The sequence below is a fragment of the Ambystoma mexicanum genome, chromosome 8, assembly GCF_040938575.1.
Source record: "Ambystoma mexicanum isolate Mex_15411 chromosome 8, UKY_AmexF1_1, whole genome shotgun sequence".
In the NCBI taxonomy this organism is placed as follows: Eukaryota; Metazoa; Chordata; class Amphibia; order Caudata; family Ambystomatidae; genus Ambystoma; species Ambystoma mexicanum.
Window position 1 is genome coordinate 913,457,984 of NC_090929.1, and position 14,251 is coordinate 913,472,234.

The following is a 14,251-nucleotide window of genomic DNA, read 5'->3' on the forward strand; positions in this document are numbered from 1 at the left end:
TGAGCAGGGGGTGGGGGGAAGGGGAGAGACACGCGGGGGGTGGGGGGAAGGAGAGAGACACATGGGGCATGAGTGGGGGGTGGTGGGAACAGTAGGGAGACACAGGGTATGAGCGGGGGTGGGGGGAAGGGGAGATACACATGGGCCATGAGCGGGGGTGGGGGGAAGGGGTGAGACACACGGGGCATGAGTGGGGGGTGGGGGAAAGGAGGGAGACACACGGGGCATGAGCGGGGAATGGGGGGAAGGGGAGAGAGACACAGGGCATGAGCGGGGGTGGGGGGGAAGGGGAGAGGCACACGGGGCATGAGCGGGGGGGTGGGGAGAACAGTAGGGAGACACGGGGCATGAGTGGGGGTGGGGGGGAAGGAGGGAGATACGGGACATGAGCAGGGGGAACAGGAAAGAGAAACGGAGCATGAGCGGGGGGTGGGAGGATCACACGGAGAATCAGCGAGGTGGGGGGGAACATGGGAGACACGGGCCATGAGCGGGTGGTGGGGGGAACAAGAGAGAGACACGAGGGCCTGTGCCTCGCCGCCTTTTCGTGGCCGATGCAGAGCCGACGCAGCCCACATCTACACTGTGCAGGCAGCAGATCCCGCTCCGATAAACAAAGATGGCGGGCGTCTCTGAAAATAGACGCACTGCACTCTTCACGGCAGCCAATAGAAAAGCACGTCAGATGTCTGCGGACATCACGCAAGCTGCTTGCCCAATCACCGTCCTGTCTGCAGAGCGAACAGGGAAGTGTGTCCGCGAAGCGAACACAGATATCACTAATTTTTTATGACCTACTTTTTGGTCATTTAAAAAAAAACTACTGGACGGATTTTCACCAAATTTGCAAAAGCACGCTTTCGGGACCAAGCCGCTGCTCCTGGTCCAAATTTGGTGAAAATCCATCCAGCGGTTTAGGCTGTTGGCGCGAGCAAAAAATGTTTCCCATTCAGTCTATGGGGAAAAAAAAAAGTTTTGGGACCCCCCTATAACTTTGCCCCCCCTGGACGAATCCTCACCAAACTTTGCAAGAAAATTCAGAGTGGGCCATAAACTTTTTTTTTCAAAGTTTGGTGAGGATTCGTCAAAAGCAGTAGGTTGCAATTATAGTGCGGCTGAATTCAAAAGCAAATGCGTTGAAACCTTTCATTAGCAATATTCAAATGTGGTGAAAACTCACAGTAGTAAGATTCAAATGTGTGGAAACCACTCAGTAGCAGAATGTAGTTGTGATGAAAAAAACCCAGTAGCTAAAATTATGTCATGTTGAAACCCCACAGTAGCAAAATTCAGGTGCAATCCAAACCCCAGCAGTAGCAAAATTCAAATATGGTGAAATCCCACCTTAGCAAAATCTTAATGTGGTAAAACCTCACAGTAGTAAAACTCAATTGTGGTAAAACCTCACAGTAGCAACAATAAACGCGGTAAGATTTGAAACTGCAAGATTTGAGGTAGCAAGAATTCCCAACAGCAGGATTCAAACCTTAGATTTCCAAGTGAAGAACAAATGATGAATTCAAGATTTTGTGATTATGTTGCAACAGCCCTTCCTTTTGTCTGTGGTCCTCTGGGTCTGTGGGGAGGCTGCAGTACAAGTCTGGGTACTGGCAAATAGGCAACACTGCCCTGGGAGGGTCCTGCAAGACCCCCAGTAGCACCAATCAGGGCCTTGGAAAGACAGGCTGAGGGAGGGTTGAGGGGGAGGGGCTGGGGCTTTGTTTTTTAAATTAAAATGGAGGGTCTGGGGTCAGTGGAAAGGGGGTGGGTTTGAGGCATCATTTTTTAAAATTAAATGGAGGGGCTGGGGTGATAGTGGAAGGAGTGTGTGCTTGGGGCTTCAGTTTATTAATTAGAATGGAGGCGCTGTGGTCGCAGTGGAACAGGGTTTGGCATTGGGGTTATGGTTGCTGGCCAGAACGGCATTCACATACCTGGGTGGGATGCAGTGAGCTCCTGTCCCAAGCAGCGATGGGAAGCAGCACCAATTAGGGCCTGGGGAGGGTAGGCTGGAGGAGAGTCAAGATGGTGGGCTTGGGGCTTTGTTACTTTTTAAAATTAAAATGGAGGTGCTGGGGTCTCAATGGAAGGGGTGGGCTTAGGGCTTAATTTATTTTTTTAATTAAAATGGAGGGGCTAGAGTCGCAGTGGAAGGAGAGGACATGGCACATTGTTTTTTGTTACAATGAAGGGGCTGGGGTCACAGTGGAAGGAGGTGTGCTTGGGGTTTTGTTTTTTTAATTGAAATGTAACGGTAGGGGTTGCTGGATTTGGCTTGGGGCTTTGTTTTTTAAATTAAATGGAGGGGCTTGGATCACAGTGGAAGAGCGTGGCCTTTGGGTCTTCATTTCTTTATTAAAATGGAGGGACTGTGGGCTTGGGCTTCATTTGTTAATTAAAATGGAGGGGTTGTGGGTTGCAGTGGAAGGGGGTGGGCCTGGGGTTATGGCTGTAGGCCAGAACAGCCTTCATTTACCTGGGTAGGTGGCGGTGGTCTCCTCTCCCAAGCGGGGGTGGGAAGCAAGATCAAAAATCTCACTTAAAATGTGTATAAATTAAATTATGCCTTGCATTGCCATGCAAGCTCCAATTGATCTGAGCATTTGATATGTTGTAGGTAAAAGTAAGCTATCAGAATCATGGAACGGAATGATCTGTTGTCATTTTGGAAATGGCAGAAAAATTGGGGACTTGTGTAAAATCATCAAAAATGACATCATATAGACTATGAAAATGTTTGCTTCAATGTGCAGAAACTAAAAATATACATTTTATCAAGGTAGCATGGATGAGTCCAAAATTAGAACAGAAAAACAAAATGTATTTCTCTTCAGAAATCTTAAGCATTTTGGTCATGTGGAAAATAAACCACTCCTCTGAGACAAAACCAGGGGTGGGATTAGAGGTAAATATAATTGGTTGCCCATAGGATGGAAAGGTGAATTATGGAATATTGGGCTAGGAAGGGACATGAGGGGGACATGAGGGAACAAACTGGAGATTGCTGAACAAGGGAACTGACAGAGGACCAAATGGATGACCAGTCCTTGAAACCAGACTAGAGAAGGAAGCAACAGCAGCCTATAGAGGGATGACCAGCAGAATCCTGGTGACGGATTCCAAGAAGTCCCCCTGAATTGAGGGTTTGTTAACTGGATGATGTGTCCCAGACCGGGTCCCGAGCTCATTTTCCCAAAACCAGAAGTTACATCTAAAAAGATAAATCAACCGCAATCCACACATTGTCCAATTTGAAACCTGGGGAAAACAGGGTAGAAAAAAGGACAGGGAATGCAAAGGGGTGCACTTTAAAAACAGGAATACAGGTGTTGATAAATTCATGGCTGTTGTTCCCTCATATAAATATATATTAAAAGCAAGTCCGAAAATGTCCTTTAAGAGACTACTTGACTCTGTGTTGAAAACAAATTAAAAATGTAATACATTTTAGCTGCCACTTTAAAGTGGGATTGCGTGTGTAAAGTTAAATATTATTTGCAAATATAATTAGTGGTTGAAACTGGTCTTGAGTCACAGTAGGTCATAGCGCAATTGCAAGTACTATCGCCTGGGATGATATCATGCAGCTAATGCCACCAGTAGAGAGCATAGTATAGTCTGGATGTTTGTGCGACAAAATGCATGTTGAAAGAATTAACTCTATTCATTAAGAACTGTGCAGAGTGCAAATCCTCTGTATTCTCCTGCAAAGTCAAGTGTGGTAGGGAAGATATTTTAAACTAAATATCTCTTACAGGAAAATAGTATGTCTGCATACCCAAAATGTAAAGAGCCATTTTAAAACTGTGCATGTTTCTGGATAGAAAGGGATCCATTCATGTGCCAGGAAAGTCATTTACACACACATATCGATAAGTGAAAGAACAAATCCTGGTATTTTTTTATGCAAACATACATACGCCAATGCAAACAACTTGCCTTTTGCATGTAAATGGCCTAACAAATAACCTTATGTTGGCCAGTCCTGGCCTACATCTCAAGTGGCATATATATATAGCTAAAACATTCACTAGCATCCACTTGAATAGGGGTTGGTGCTTAGATAAACTTCTATATACGTGATATCAATTTCTACAGCACCAAAGGTGTCTCGATGCCGGAGAAAATCAAATGCCTGAACCAAATTTGCATTAGCTAAAATGTTAGTAATGTTCATAGAGAAACCCAGGTTAATTAGAATTGTCAGTATGTCTAGTTTTGAACTTGAATATAGTATATTTGGTTCCATATGTTAACATTGCAGCAAAAATTGCTGTTTACACAAAAAATGTGGCAAAAAGGCTGTGGTTTTGCTGCCGCAGTCTATGTAATGGATGCAGGAGACACCCCCGTGCAACCTCCAGACCATTATACCATATAAGGGGAGCAGAGGACACCCCCGGAACCCCCGCTCCCCTTAAATGGTATAATGGGGTACACCTTTACCGGGTCAAACCACAGCATTTTGTCCATGATTTTTTGCCAGGTGACAATGAGATCGCACAATTGCAGGGGAAACCACTAGACACAATTCTATAAAATACACTACAGGGTGGTATCTGCAGACCTTGGGAAGTGTTATCTGTGTGGCCTCTGGCTTCTCTCTGTGTCAAGCTCTTGGGGTTCCTAACATACTCTGTGCTCTCGCAGCTATCTCAAGGACTCTGCATGTCCACCCAGCAGCCGAGTTCCAGTGGGAAATACACTTCACATTTTATCCATTTGGGGCAACGGCAGACTGGCACAAAATACATTTAAGAAAATATCTGAAGAGATGGGGTCCTAGTTCACAAGTAGTTTTTGGAGACTGTTGGGGCTCAGCCCCAGCGAGCTGTGGCCCACTTAAAGCCCTGCCATTTACATCATTTTGGGCTGTCCACTGCAGTATGTTTTGCTAAGCTATTTTAGGTCATTAAATTGGTTTTCTGGTATGCACCAGCACCACCACCAGCACGGCAGCAAATGGGCATGAACAATCCAGACGTTGCATGCTCTGAAGGTTCTACAGCCTGGGTTAGTGTCCATATAAAAGAAGAATTACAGTTGAAAAGGGAAAAGCAAATCTAATGTAACTAATTTAAGAGATGCAATTGCAAAAAAGCCTGTGCGATATAACCTTTAGGGGGAGCATTGTTCTGCTAAAACTTGGAAGTCAACATGTTCTAAGGGAGGGCGTCTTGCGTGGCAATTGAAACCTTCCTCTATCCAAGCGTTGCAAGGAGGGCGTGTATTGTGCATGCCAAAATGAGATTCAGCAGCAGGCCTTCTGAATAGTATTTGTGATGAAATGAGTGATGAAATGAGCACTAGTCTGTCGAAATTGATTTTCCATTGTTCTTCCAATGTTCTAGTTTGGTACACTGATAAGTTTATTGTACACAAGTCAAGGTCACCTCCAGATATGGAAGCGGTGAAGGTCAGACAGGCTGCAAATTATTATCTTGGCCTTCCAGAAAACAGAACTTTTCAAATATCCCCATTGAGAAGAAGTACATTGTTACTGCCCGCAAATGTAATTAAAACTTCAATTGATTTCCTTATTAGTTTTGGCGGATTGATGGTTCAGTCATCAAGTTGAAAATGTTGTCATTTACATGGCAGTTATCTGAGAGATTGACAGGAGTAAGTACAGCATTACACACGTTCTGTGCATACACAGTAGTGCGTTGGAAAAGGATACAAATAGCATGACAGGCAGTGGCAAGCTAGTTGACAAAGACCGGTGAGAGCAGTGTGTGCCCTTAAAACACAAAGGGTGACGATGAGATGCAACGAGAAGGGATTTATGTTTCACACGCAGCTTCACAATTTCTGGCAAATTATGTGGTTTCCTGTGAATTTCAATGGCAATTCCTGCCCAAGTCGTCAGTACTTGGGCTTTCCATGGCAAAACCTAACAATACAGTGGCTAGTACCTAGCCATTTGGTGGCCAATGGTGGTATTTGATAGCAATGGCTGTTATATGATGTGAGTACCAGAACAGTGCTGGAAAAAGAAAATGTTTTTTTTTCTGGTAAAACGTCCTTCCATGTACGGGGATGAGCAGAGATTAGAATGTTCTGGGTGGGGCTCAGCACCAGCCCAGTTCGACACCACACTTTCCCCTGATTAACACAATTCTGGCAATTTGCATACAAGTAAAGAGCATACGAATTATGTATGTGATAGTGATTCAAGCATGAAACCCTTCTAGCATGTAATGGAAACTGTCCTCTCTGCTTCTTTCAAGTATGCGGTACACACCCTAACCGAAAAATGTCTCTAAACCACAAGAAATCTATACTCATGTGGACAGGCTGACAATGGATGTGAGGCTTCAGCTGTTTCCACAAAGAGCTTGCAAATTAATCACAGAGTCTTGTTTACTGGGTCCTCCGAAAGTGCTGCCCATTGGTGACAGGGGGTACTTCGGAAACTCCGGCTCCAAGGCAGATCTGGGAGACTAGCAGGCTACTTAGTCTCATTGGGATTGGTGGAGTGCAACTCCATCTTTTTCCCTGCCATGTCTTCCCCTGCACCAGATTGCATGAAGTTAGTAGCTACGCCTAGATATACAATTCTGGAAAATCCCTATACACTACCTAATAAAAAACAAAAAATATTAGCTTTGCCAATGCTTTCTTTTTCCCTTTGAACATGAAACAGTAGACACATAAGTGTAACTATCTGCACTTCTTTTTCCAAGCAGTTGTAATCCATCAGAGGAATGTACAACCATGTAGTTCTTTAACAGGTAGTTAGAAAGAGGGAGTGTTTCCATAACTTTGTGTGGGAATAGCTCCGCCATCTTTAAATGTGTTACTGTGGGCCATTTCCTATCGAAATAATGGGTAAAGCGGTTGGTGAGGGAGAGAGAAAGGGGGGTTGATCCAGGGGCTCAGTGGGGGATCCTCCTGTAATGGAGGAGCTTGGGGGCAGGGGGCAAGGGAGATGGAATTCTTGAGTGGTACTCTGTGCAGAGAAATGGACAGGGAATCTGCATGGTAGTTGGGTGGGGTGGTGGTGACTGGGCCCAGAACAAAGAAAGTGTGGGGTATGAGTTTGAAGTGGGATGGAAACGTGTCAGGGCAGAGAGGGTGTTTTGTTTCTTTGGCTCTAGGCATATGCCCATTAGTTGATGGCAATTCTGTTCACTTTGAACTGGGGATCAATGAATGTTGGCAGTGTCAATGTCAATCTTTGTTTGGGGTCATCAGACCTGCATCTGCTCATTGCTGATAGATTCAAATTTTCATTTTTAGATTTATTTTCTCATTTTGTGGTTTAATTACAAAAAGGTAATTTCACAATAATGTGGTGAAACACGTGTCAAGGTTTTTCAAACTTTGATACAGCAACTGAACTTTATGTTGATCAAACAAAATTCAAAGAAATTACCTTTTTGTAATAAACCACAAAATGAGAAAATAAATCTAAAAATGGAAATTTGAATCTCTCGCGTATCGTTAGCACATGTACTCCAAGGATCTACTTTCAAGCTAGATTTTATTTTGTGTGCAGAACGTATACAATGACAAAATCATGGAATTTCAAACTGGACACCAAATTTGTAATGCTTCTAAATAATTCATCAATCCCTTTGGCTTCAAAAATAGCCTTTAGTGGCATGTTATCGGTAGGCAACATAAATCGCGATCCCTTTAGGAAAGTCTTAAAATATTCTACACCCCAAAAGCATCCAATGGATTCTTTATAGCAATAACACGCGTATTACCATCCCTTTGCTTTGGACAGGAGAGCTCCTAGGCCCATTCCACTAGCATCTTTTATGATTGATGGTAAACTCATCACTACTGTTTGTCGACTTTCTAATGAAGAAGCACACAATGGCATAAACAGTTTATTGTTTATATTAGGGAAATACAGGGCACACCACCACACCCGGCTTTCCTTTCAGCCAGGCTAACTGCCCACTGCAGAATGTTAAACTGCTTACACTCTAGAGCCTACATCATTACACTCTATTAAAGAAATACATTGCCACATCTATAAAGGGACATAATTAAAAATAGTGTGACAGTCATAAAACACTACCCACAATCACAGGGTAGAACACTCTCGACACTTTCTGTTCATTGTAAGTCTGACTGCTCAGTTTTCAATAAGTTGTAGTTGATAAAGGAATTCCTTAGGTGCCACGGTGTGTATTCTGTTGCAGTCGTCCAGGTGGGAGAAGACTACGGGCCTGACCATATATGATTTTTATTGTGGTTCTAGGTAATGTCCTTCAAACAGTGAAGTAGGACATGGACCTGGCAGCTCTCCTGAGGATTAAGAGGACAGCAAGGCAGATACCTTGATTTTCTCCTCCGTCTCAGGAGAGCATTTAGTTTACGCCTGGATGAGACTTTCAAACAGGTGTAAAACCAATTGATTCCAATGGAACACACCGCTCATTAGCACCTGCTAATGAGCAGGCAGATTTCATTAGAATCCATTATAAAACACTGGGCCTCATTACGAGTTTGGAATTAGCCATGCCGTTTTTAGCGGCATGGCTACCCCCAAACTCGGGTCCAGGTCCCACAAAAGGGGATTTACCGGGCCATTCTGACCTTGGAGGGCCCGGTAATTCCCTTTCGCGGGACCCAGACCTGGTACGTCCCCATTCCAATTTGAGCCCCCCATAGGGCTCAATGGGAATGAGGAGGATGCTAACAACCGACCCATTACTGACGGGCCCATTGTTAGCATCCTGTACTGCTAGCCGGTCCCGCTTTGCATGTCTGGTCTGGCCAGGCATACAGAGCGGGACCCGCTGCAGGACTCGCAATGTGGCAGCCCGGAATGAACGATGCCGGTCCCTTACCAGCACTGTTCATTCCGCGGCCGCCAGCCTCGTAATGGGGCCCACTGTCTGCAAAGCATATTTGCAGGCAGTGCTTTATTTCTCCCAAAGAGAATAAGTGAATTTTAAAGGTGTTTACCCCTTCGTATTACACTTTACTTTTTCACTCATGCTTTGGGACTATGTAAAATTGCATGAAGGGACCAGCAACACATAAGTGCAAGTGTTGGCGGTCCACTACATGCAATTGACCTTCAGACTGAGGCTCACAGAGGAAAAACACCATCAAAGAAGAAGGCTGATGCCAAGAATCCACAATGTTACAGTACTCAGAGGAAGGGAGCTGGACCGCACTTATCGCGTCACGTTGTGATGAGGATGAAGGTTATAGTTATTAAAATTACTATTATTATTATTTATATTATTTATATTATTGCAATTATTTGTATTATTGCTGCCTCAGTAAAATCTGTTATCCATCGTCATTGGGAACTTAATGTCACGAGAATAGCAAATATGCTGGACACCAAATATCCCAAATATTGGTTATCTGAGCTGGTTAGCAAAGTAAAAGTATCAGCTAACAAAGCAACCAAGCCTTTTTTGCTGTTTGCCAGTTTCAATGTTTGGTTATTTAACATTAAACGTTGCTCAAATTTTTTAACCAGAAAGGTTCTACTACTAGCAATGGAAAATGCTTGATAATAGAATGTTCTGGTCAATTAGTTGCCAGAGAACAAAACATTTTCTATATGATTATTGGTGTTGTTTTTATTATTATTATTATTATTATTATTATTATTATTATTATTATTATTATTATTATTATTATTACTGCTACTACTATAAATTATAACATATGGCCATTGTTTTTCATGAAATTAGGTGGTACTGTACCTGAATTTTGAGTTCGTACATTTCTTTCTCCAGCTGGTTTGGACTTTTTGTGACCGAAACAACTCCACTCACATTGTTGATTGTAAATGAACCATCACTTCCTGTAATTAAGGGAGAGACACCTTATTTACGTTGACATTTGAAAACATATGGTGCCTAATGATCAACATCCAATTCTGGTAATTTTGGTTCAAGAAGACTTCCCCCTTACTCACCATTCAGAAGACTGTAATAGACAGTGTTAGGATTTCCTCTGTCTCCATCATAGGCAACAACTGTCAGTATATCAGCTCCCTAGGGTGAAAGAAAAACCACATTACTCCAGTTCTTCGGCCCCATAAGTCAAAATACGAGTGCATGCATCCTGCAACTGAATCAGTCACCTAGGCATTGTTTACAAAAAAAGGTCCAGTCAGTTCCACAAAAGACATCATCATCATCATACATTTATTTTGTGTTGAAGACCTTAACTGCACAAACACAGTTTACAGACATCATAATATAACGAAATTCAAAGAAGATTAAAACAGTTAAAACATACCAGCATTAGGAAGAGAGAGCCTAGGAGACATGGTTACAAACTATGGCAACTGGTCTTTGAATTTCTTAAATCATGACAATCAGAAGTCTTTGTTTATACGTTTGGCAGATTAGCATCTGGTTGGCATGGAGTTGGTAATTTTATCAATTTTGCTCTTCTAAACCAAGCTCAATGAATATACTTGGCTAAATAGTGTACAACTGTGTGGTCATTTGTTGTCTTACGGAAAGCCAAAGCATCATTTACTCAGTGAATACCATGCACTCTGAATAGTGGGAATGAAGGCATACTCCTCAGCATTCCATAGCCCTGGCAGAAAATGATTACATGAGAGATCCTTCTTCCCTTTCTCAGATTTGAAAACAACTTGTGAATTTTCCCACCTGTCATGTATTCAGTCTGCACTCTATGTAGAGAGCTCTTGCAAAGGCGGGGGGCCATGAAGTCCAGATACGCAATGTATCCAAAATCTCTTTTGTTAGATAAAGCGCTCCCGTGCTCAGATGATTGCAGGCATTCTTCAATTTCTTCTTTGATCTAATAACATGCGCATCCTTGATTCGTTTGTTTACTTTGGCTATTGACTCTTGCTGGTGTTTCCCATTTGTATGAAAGATTCAACTCTCCCAGCCCATGTTTTCAAAATGTGAACGCTGGGAGTGTCCTTCATCCCTACATTGGTAGAATATGGGAGAGAGCTTCCATCGTTTTCCCCAGCCCTTCCATTCCACAGATCCTGGCCCAATACAATAGTGGTTTATTGATCACATGTTAAGTAATTCATCTCAAGTCACATTCCATGAAAAGGGTGGCATTTGGTGTGGTTTGGTTAATAGGAGCAGGGATTTAGGAAATTAACTTTCCACAGTTCCCAGTTCCTGTGGGTTGACATGTCCCTATATTTGATTTGATTGATTTTGAATTTATATCACGCAAATCCCATAGGGGCACCAAGCAGCAAGCCACATCTATGTGCAGATCTTAAGTGCAGTACAGTGAACCATTTCTGATCCATATAATGCTGCTTTGCTGCTAGAGCTTGTATCTTGTATATACCAAGAGCTGGCGTAATAGCCCCCCCATCCTCCCGCCCATGGGATGCAGCAAATCATCTGATTCCACCACTATTGTTGTCTAGCACTACACATGATTTGGGGACCTGGGGGGTGCACAGGCCATTTTCGGAGAAGAGGAACCCTAGATAATCATAAAAAGGGACCTGCTCCAGTTGTTGGCCCTCAATTAAGATATTCAGCATCCTATGCCGAGGCGTGTTTGGCCTGAATGTCATCACCTTTGTCTTCCCCTTGTTTATCACAAGTTGTTTGCCTTTGTCAATGAGAAGGTCCAGGGTATGCCTAAGCCCCATTGGTTTAGTTGACAATAAAACGGCATCATCAGCAAGACAGAGACACTATCTGCTCCCATTCTTGGGGAGCATTGTGCAAAATACATCATAGTAGCTAGCAGTACTGACATACTTTGACTTAAAAAGAAACTAATAGCAAAGCAAATAAATCTGCCCAACTCTTCTTTCAAAACAATTTCTTTTTAGATTCTAGCATAGATTATTAGGTTGCATATAATTTCTCAATGCATGTGGCATTATTTCCTGATTTCAGCTACATGTTACATCTCACTTGTCTTTACTGCACGTTCCTGGTTGAATACGGATTTAATCTGATACAGCTACATCGTTCTGTTTTTTATGTTTTTTTTAATCACAAGTGGGAGTAGTAATAATAATAATGTATTCTTATATAGCGCTACACAACCATAGGTCTCAGAGTGCAGAAATAACAGAAGGCATGATTATCCCACTGAGTGGTACTGAATTTATCAACCTTCGGAAGGATGAAAGGCTGAGTTGACCCTGCCGGGATTCAAATCCACCACTGCAGGCGGCGCACAGATATCAGAGGCGAGCGCTTCGCCCACTGTGCTATCTGACCAAAGCACCGAGGTCATCAATATTCTGTGGGCATCTAGAAAATAATTCTAAATTCATTCTTCATGCTGATTTCCTCTGAGTTTTTCTATTAGGGATTTTGCAATGTTCAATTTGCTTCTAAATGTATTTATTTACAAGTGCATTTTTGATTTTAAAATGTGTATTTTACTAGAATAAAAAGCCTGGGTTGTTCCCTATTTTCCACTTAAAACACAAGGATCATCCGCCCTTCCTTGAATGGAGAGGTTTGGTATAGGTTTCAGTCTATATTGTTCAGGAGGACGCAAATTCCTTCATTGAATGTGTTATAATCTATTAAACTGTGGACTCGTATGAGGATAAGGAACCTGGCCACTTCTCGGCTAAGGTGGGATTCACCCATCAGAGCATATAGGTTCCCTCATATTACCAGTAAATAGTTCTGTTTATGGACCAAAGATTTTAATGAATAGTTTGCTATAACATCCAGCCCATTTTGCATGTGTGACACCATGGAGACGTGTACATTTACTTCAATTCTGAGTTATCCACGATTTTTCATCCACAGGCTAGAATTGGTCAGAGACGATGTGGTCTAAGGATTTGGTCTATTGTTTGTAGTGGCCTATTCTACTGAAACTGAGACATCTGCTTAATTGGCAAGGCAGTCTTAACTGAGTTTCTTGTGAAATAGACATGTGATAGGTGGTCAAGTTGACTCTCAGATCTCTAGTATTCCCGTAATTTTCCATGGATCACTTTCAATTTTTTGTGTCAAGGAAGCTAAGTTCCCCATCACATGTCGGGAATACCATTTTTATGTCCTCTTTTTATCTGTTTGGTGGCTGCTTCAAGAACTGAAATAGATTATGCTTAGCACCTTTGCTTTGTTTTTTCTTACACATTTGCTGTTGACTGTTTTGGTCAGGCTTACCGCTTGCCGTGGATCTTTGTTGTCTCCCATGTGCCATCTTTAGAACCCCAGAGGTTTTAGAAGATCATTTTTAAATTAGAATGGAGAATGGGTTTGAATTGTTGGTGCCTTCTCCCCGTATAGAACAGATCGTAACATGAATTTATGTATTGTTCACTGGACGTTTGCACCTGTCCATGAAGCACTTGCTCCACTATTGGAGTCAGCAGGATAATCTTGATGTCAACATCAGGTTTGATGTTGGAGTGCACATTTTCATACAACCTCTTAAAATGGTGGTTCCACTATACACTTGCATGATATATGTATTCTTTGACAATTCTGGTCTTGTGAGTACTTTAGAGTGCTTCAATTCTAAACTCAAGATTGTCGCCTCACCTGGTTTCCTTGAGAGCCCTACATTTTTATTGATGATTACAGATTTCTTCGACTCTGCTCCTTTGATTTTTATTTTGCTCTACTTTCCTCTAAGAGGAGGGTGATGTTGGCAAGCATTGCTTTTGCTAAGGTAGCAGGTACCATAGCTTCAACTTCATCAGCAATATGTTCTCCGGTGACTCCGCCTACTCATCAATGGTGGTCCAGTCCACTATGGCTTGGTCCCCCTTTGTGACTCCAGCCTTATGCTGTTTAGAGAAATATGATTTTATGCAAATTCGCATAATTACTTCTTTCAGGTTCTCAAGTTCTTCAAATAGCCTCACTATCATCAGGGTCAATCATTTGCTAATCCTTGCTGTTGCTACTACCTCCCCCACTTCTCTCTTGCAAATTGCAACAGAGACCTAATTTCCAACTTTCTTGAATTTTTAGGAATGGACAGTCATTGTTGCTAGGTTTTAAAAGGGTATTTTCTTGGTTGGACTTCCATTTTTGCTTTGTCCATTTTCCATTTATAGGTTCATGGAAGTTTCACTTTTTCTTCATCCTTTTTTTCGGCAAATCTGTGTCCTTGCTTGGGGCTTTGGTGTTCATAGTGCTAAATGTTGGAATCCCAAAGCTGTCTGTCAAATTCACTGAACTATTTTTTAATAATGTAAAATCTCGTATTGTTAAATTATTTTGTTCATAAATCTGCTTTTTCAAACTTGCATTATGTACAGGAACAACATCATATTGTCATGCTGTACCTGTAATATCCATAGGTGTTACGGTTGGAC

General features: G+C 42.4%; 1 protein-coding gene across 2 annotated transcripts in view; it reads right to left on the reverse strand.

Annotated features, from left to right (window-relative positions):
* CDHR1 (cadherin related family member 1) overlaps positions 1-14,251 on the reverse strand; it is a 712,137-nt gene that overhangs the window by 298,577 nt on the left and 399,309 nt on the right. For both annotated transcript variants that reach the window (XM_069610819.1, XM_069610820.1), the window contains exons 9-10: positions 9,902-9,980; positions 9,687-9,787 (exon numbers count right to left, since the gene is read on the reverse strand). In XM_069610819.1, coding sequence (XP_069466920.1) covers positions 9,687-9,787; positions 9,902-9,980 — 180 coding nt within the window. The remainder of the gene's footprint in view (positions 1-9,686; positions 9,788-9,901; positions 9,981-14,251) is intronic.